At 36.1% G+C, this 7,103-nt stretch overlaps 1 protein-coding gene across 1 annotated transcript in view; it reads left to right on the forward strand.

Annotated features, from left to right (window-relative positions):
- LOC129795619 (knirps-related protein) overlaps nucleotides 1-6,084 on the forward strand; it is a 42,279-nt gene extending 36,195 nt beyond the window's left edge. The window contains exon 3 of the mRNA XM_055837060.1: nucleotides 265-6,084. Coding sequence (XP_055693035.1) covers nucleotides 265-1,386 — 1,122 coding nt within the window. The 3' untranslated portion in view covers nucleotides 1,387-6,084. The remainder of the gene's footprint in view (nucleotides 1-264) is intronic.
- The last annotated feature ends 1,019 nt before the right edge of the window (nucleotides 6,085-7,103 follow it).

The raw sequence follows: 7,103 nt of genomic DNA on the forward strand, positions 1-7,103 counted from the left end.
TCAGTTTCACTTTTTTTCCCCCTGTGCGCATACGTGTGCACAGAGAAATCGTGGAACAGGCAGAAAATTGAGCATCTCTTGCGACGACAAAGAATGCAATAAATCATTCGCGTGACGCGATCGCGGTGTTAATTAACTTGTATTTCACTCCGGAGAGCATCTTGAAGGGTACAAATCAGTAGGAGTGTTGGGGGAGCCGCACGTTCCCATGGCGGCAAAATATTGTGACTAATCCGCGGTACGGGGGGTTGGTGTCTCTTGCAGTCCTTCTTTGGGCGCTCATACAACAACCTGGGATCCATTTCGGAGTGCAAGAACAACGGAGAGTGCGTGATCAACAAGAAGAATCGAACAGCCTGCAAAGCATGTCGACTGCGGAAGTGCCTACTCGTGGGGATGTCAAAGAGTGGCTCACGGTATGGTCGTCGATCGAATTGGTTCAAAATTCACTGTTTGCTGCAGGAGCAACAGCAGGCAGCAGCAGCGGCACATGGGAATCGGAAGACTCCACCGCCGGGTTTGGCAATGCTTGGTCATCCCTACCCACCAGGCTACCCACTGCAGCGGCCACCGTGTACAAAGGAAGAGCTAATGCTGCTCGGTATTGAGGACTACAGCAAACACCCATCCGCCTCGCCATCTGTCAGCTCCCCAGACAGCCACAATTCCGACAGTAGTGTCGAAGTTGGTGATCGACGAAATTCCCTACTGCGCAAAGTACCCGATCATCCGCCACCATTGAGTAAAGAGCAACTCTTCCTGCCTCTTCCCTTTGCCGGGCTCACATCTCTGCCCATGATGCCACCACCGGGATTCCTGCCGCAGTCACCACTCCTCTTCCCTGGTTACCATCCGGCTCTGTATCCACCCCATCAGGGTCTCCTCAAGCCCGCCGAGCATCAGCATTTGCTGAGTCAGCAGGCAGCCGCAGCTGCAGCAGCTGCCAACAACAACAGCCGCTTCACACCAAACCACAACAGTAAAACAGCCGAAGAGCTCACGAAGCGCTTCTACCTCGATGCTGTGCTCAAATCCCAACTATCACCCAGCAATGGTGCCACAAAGAGTGACGGTGACGACGAAGACGTTGATGCTGAAGATGTTGTGGCACTCACACCCCCAAGATCTCCCTCAGCCGCCACTGAAGCCACCGTGCAGGAGAATCCCATCGATCTTAGCATGAAAACAGGTAGCAGTACAACATCAGCTGCCGACAGAAGAGCCTCGAGTGAAATTAGTGACGTTGGATCAGAGCACGAAGATGGTGGGCATGAAAAGCGGCTTGCAAATGGGAGTGATCTCGATGAGGAGACAGAATACGAACGTGAAGTGAAGCGAATGAAAACACAAGGAACCACACCACTCGATCTCACTACAAAAGTCTAGCCAGGGCCAAGAACTGACTAATAATCAGTACAACGAATCTGTCACCTTCAAAGAAAATCCACTGAGTGTCGACGGTTGAGGTTTTGAATTTTGTTATAATGTTTTTTTTTATATTATATCGGTTGTATCTTTTTATAAAAGTTATAACTTGTTTTTTTTTTACATGCCGAATTCAATCGTATAACCATTGTCTTGAACAATTCCAATTGAAGAAATGATAAATTTATAAAAACGCGGAAAACTTTGTCAATATAACAGTTTTTTATAACATGAATTTTGCAAAATTTTTGATTATATCAGTGAATATTTAAAAATGCACTAAAAGAATGCTGTCAAACTGAACATCCATTATAACAGTGAAAGCCATATTTTGACAGTATAACGAAACAAACTGCAGATTCTTTATCAAAAGAGTTTATAACACATTTAGAACAAAAACTTCGATAGTAACTAATTCGAATATAAAATAATAAAAAAATAAAGTCAATTATAAAACATTTTTCCATTTTAAATCTCAAATGGAAAATTTATAAAAACACGAAAAACTTTGTCAGTATAACAGTTTTGTATAACACGAATTTGCAAAGTTATTGATTATATCAATGGCTATTAAAAAGGGACTAAAAGATTGCTGTCAAACTTAACATCAGTTATAACAGTTAAAGCAATATTTTGACAGTATAACTAGAAACTGCAGATTCTTTATCAAAAGTGTGTATAACACATTTATAACAAAAACTTCGACAGTTACTAATTCAAAAAAGTATAAGATTTAAAAATTAAAGTCAATTTTAATACTGTTATACAGAAATTCAAAACTGTTATACAAGTAAAGCAGAACATAATTTAAATTTCTAAGAAAGTTCCGGGTATTAGTTTTGAAAATCAACCCTCAAAAGTCTCTCACGGTCGCCATTTAGGGCAATCTATGTCTCGGTATAGATTGATCATCAGCATAGACTGGTGCATGAGGCAAATCTGTCTCAAGTCATCTCACGCCCATTTCCGATCGCGAGACGCTCTAATTGCAGGAAGACGTGGTGGATAATGACAGAGTGACTCTGTGTCATTGATTGGACCCAAAATGCGTTGGATGCGCGTACTCAAACACCCAAAAAGGGCACCTCTTTGAGTGGATGACGCGCTTCTTTGAGGAGGTAAAAAAGAAAGAAAAAAAAACGAAGGCACTCCGCGTGCACCAAATGCTCTCACATATAGATCTCAAGTGGTGCAGATGAAGAGCCATGCAGAGAGCCAAGAAAAAAAAGTTAGTTGAATGATTGACGTGTGCAACACCAACGCATCATTCCTCCAACTTTGCTCTCTTCCTTCCCTTTTGGGCGCACACACTCCACGATCAAAAATATGAGTCATCTAATTATATCACGTCTGACTTAGAATGGTGGAAACTGCGCGAACATCACTCGTCAAATTGAGTGAAAAGATGATTGCTGATGAATCGTGGGATGAATGCACCGGAGCGAATTTCATTGTGCCACTCCTGTGGGAGGCATCGTCAGATGCGCGAACCCTACGAGCATTGCAATTTGGTGACTTTCTCACTCCTCATTGCAGCTGTTCTCAATTTCTTTTTATTTTATAGAAGAATTCTTTTTTTTTCTTCTATTTCTCTCCTCAAGTATCCACCACCCATTCATTTGCATATATCACAGACACTCTGTCATTGTAAGTCCTCGCCCATTGACGGCCGTGCTCTCCTTCGGGACGCTAATGAGTACTTATATGAATCAAGTGGTTAGCTGTTGCTGCTGAAATGCGGTTTACTTTGAAATTTTGAAAGAGAAGTTGCGCGCGGGAAAGTTGATCATTTGTAAAGGAGTCTATTCAGTCATATATGAGAGTTACCTCTGACAGAGAAAACAATTTTAATCTGAAAGATCTTGTAGATAATTAAAAAAAAAGGATAATAAATTGGACAAAAAACTTACAATTTTCCATTTAAATCACATAGAAAAAAAAGTCAGCAAAGATTTCAAACAAAATGCCCAAAAATCACCAGCCATTACCAATTTTTCCCTTTAAATGTTTTAAAACATTCGCATTAATGTTTCTTCGATGAATTTGTCGCTATGAAATATTTCTGTGAATATTTTGAAGCATTTAAAAGGACAAAATTGGTAATGGCTGCCAATTTTGGGACATTTTGTATGAAATCTTTGCTGACTTTTTTTTCATGTAATTTCAGAAAAAAAATTGAGTTTTTTGAGATTTTTTTTAAACCTTTTTCGATTCCCTACAGGATTCTGAATAGACTCCTTTCAACGATATGTTAAGTAACTCATCTTGATGATTTAAAAAAAAGACTAAACTGAATTGATCGAGACAGTTTTGAATTATATACAAAAGAATAGAAAATTATCAATAGTTTTCAAATAGTCGCGAATAGTTTTTCTATTGTCGCTATAATTTTTATGAATTATTTTAATTTATAACATATTTTTTTAAAACACTTTTTGACTTTTCAAAAGCAATTAAAACTGCTCGATTCAATATAAATCAATTTTTCCAACAATGTAAGTTTCTACAGTTCAATTGGCACCCCTTGTACTCTTTATTAATTCACTTTCCGACTAAATCCTAACTTACAACGCCACTCAATTAATTTAAAGCTAAAAAAAAATCAATTGATTTGAAAATGAAAGCTTGCAATTTTATTTACAACTAAAAAGAGAAATATTGGCAAACAAATAAATAAAATTAAAAAAAAATAAAAGATAAAGAAACTTGTCTCGCGACCAAATCAATAATCACTTTTATAGCCAAAAAAAACTCTCTTTTATCTACCAATTAACAATTTTATTTTGCCATTCCGGGCGACAAGAGAGACATCAATGGGGTCTTTTGAGTGCAAATAAATCACCGGGTGAGTGTAAAACTTTCTTTTTTATCAGGCAAAAGCTCTCGCAGTCAGGTGAAAATTGCTTTAGATAGAAAAGAAGAATGTGTTTGTGTACAAAAAATTGACGATGTCTTGCTGTGCGTGAAAAGGGGGTGGATGTTGCTTCTATGTAAATGTATGATGTGCAATCAATTGTCAGACCGTCACATTTTTGGCGTATAAAATTGAATTATGCTATCTGGACAGACAAGTTCACCCCACGGGGGTATCCGTAGATGTATCCACAAGAGCTGTCTAACGAAGGTTGGATTCTTCACCTGATGTGGTTGCACACAGAAGAACAAAATGCGCGCGCTGTGCAAATCAATTAAAGTGGATTAGAAGATTTGTGGTGCGAAGGTGGAGAAAACCAGTTGGAATTGTCGAGAGAAAGGCTCTTCATCTTATTCTCCGCACAAGATGCTTTCTGTGGGAAAATAGTTGTGTTCAAAGTGAAATGCATGAAAATTTTGTTTCTCTCCTTGAATAAGAATTAAAAGAACAAAAAGATTCTTTAAGAAATTTTATCAAAGAATTGCAAAAGAAAGAAAAAACCTTTCCGACACTCAGTGAACTCGATGGAAGCCAGTATAGTAAATTTAAGGAAATTACCGATTAACGAATTCACTTTACCATGACCCCAATGTTCTGTACAATTTGTCGTGTTGTCACTAAAATGGCCAGTTTCTCAAAGACATGACCGCATGAGGGATCACAACCAACTCAAGATGTAAAATGGAGCTTGAGCTAATATTCTATTTATTCAATGTGTGTGTACAGTTCAATTGAGCCACCCTTTGTGGGGGTGGATTATATAAATTTTAAATGATTTCTTATACGCATCATGAGGTCAAAATGTAGGTAAAAAAAATGTGAATAGCTCTTTAGGTGTTAATTGAACCTCTGACTATTTTTTTGTTTCATTAAGGATACGATTGTGAAGGGATTTTTTGTCGTTAAAAATATTTTTGAATTTTTTAATCCAGATTTGCTCTCGAAAAATTCAATGAATTCGTTTAAGTGAATAATTTTTAAATTTCTTACGAGAACTTTTAAGATTTTTTGTTGAGAAATTTATTTTTCTAGGTAATTTTGAAGTCAATAAAATTTACAAAAATCCGGGACAAATTTGGATTAATATAAGACACTTTTTAAGAGAATAGAACTTATGAAAAATTCTATTTTGAATGAAAAAAGAAAAATAAAATTCAATAGAATTTTCCATAATTTCTTAATTCCTTCTTAAATTTCTTTTAAAAATAACCTTTTCAGTGATATTTTGCAATCAAAAATTCCCTCCAAAATCTAACCCTTTCAGGTACACAAAAAGAAAGTCAGAGACACAAAATATTCTGTAGATAGTTGTATTAAAAAAAAGAAATGAAAAAAAAGACACTGAAAAAAATTATAGTGAGTAGAAAGCAAAAATATTGTTCTTAAAAATAGTGATAATGTTGCAGTTTTAGGGCATAAAAAGAAATTAAAAAAAATAGTGTATAAATTGTTAAAGAAATTGTGAGATATTTTTTTAATTAAGTCACACAGAATGTCCCATTGGTAATGGAGGTTAAGAAAAAGAAAAAAGAATTTAGTTGACGGACATTCATGGCCAGTACAAGAAGCAAAATGAATATACGAATTATTATTTTTTCCTAGTTAGTTTTGAGAAATTCAGGAGAAATCTTCCTGTGTGGTTTGTAAAAAAAAATGAATAAAATTGAAAAAATGTGTATTTTTGTAGTTGAAGATAAATAGAAAAAAAGACAGACAATAAATTGTATAAATTTACTGTGAGAAAACCACGATTTTTCATTCCTTCGTGATTTACTTGGTCCGCAGAGACATATTCTCGATGAATATTTTTGCCAAATATTCCCATTCGCACGATGTTTCAAATGATGGACAGCACGTGGGATTTATCTGGAGAATTTTTGACGCTACACCTGAAGTATTTAATTCATTCTCATTTAAGGAAATCAACAGAAATGTCGCTAATTGGATCAGAGGTAAGTCAGGTAAATCGAAAATGTATTAAAAATATTTCCTTTAATTTTTCTTGGCGGTTACAACTGAAAAAAAATTAAATCAATCAAGATCATGCTTATTCCTATATTTAGCTTTTATAAGGAATTTTCCTTTAGAGAAAAGAATAAAGATCTTTTATTTAAAGATTCCATTTCAATCGGTTTCATTGAAATAATCCCAAAACTTCTTAGAACTAATAAATTTTGAGAAAAGTAATTTTTTTAGATGTATATAAAATAAATTCTCTTAAAGAATAACCATTGCTACTTACTTTGCCAGCTCAATGCCTCCGCGATGGTCCTCATTTGTGAAATAAATATTCCACGAAATATCCATGGAATTCAGTGAAGGAAAAACATTGTGAAAATTCATGAGAAAATATGACGTTTACTGGTGAATCTTTAACGGTGAACCATCTTCGGCTCTTCTGCCGCCAATAAGGTGATCTCTCCCAGCAGACACGATAAAATCCACCACACAAGCTTTTACTTCTTTCGTGATCAATTGAGAGCAATTTATTACGAAATGAGGGTGAATTATTTTTGTTTTTCTCCTTCTGTACAGATTTGATGAATTTGAGAAAATTCCCCTTATCCCAAAAAAAATCAGAAAATAAATGATCAGTCTGATCACTTTTGCGGGAGAAAATTGAAAATTTTTAGGCACTTAAGGTGGCCAAAGAACCGCTCAGTTTTGTAGCAAAAGGTGAGATTTATGTGACGATCGAGATATCATAAATCAAACATTTTGTGTGCGCGCGAGATTCTGCAGCATCTTCGGGCATCACAACAAA

The sequence above is a fragment of the Lutzomyia longipalpis genome, chromosome 4 (genome assembly GCF_024334085.1).
Source record: "Lutzomyia longipalpis isolate SR_M1_2022 chromosome 4, ASM2433408v1".
Classification (NCBI taxonomy): domain Eukaryota; kingdom Metazoa; phylum Arthropoda; class Insecta; order Diptera; family Psychodidae; genus Lutzomyia; species Lutzomyia longipalpis.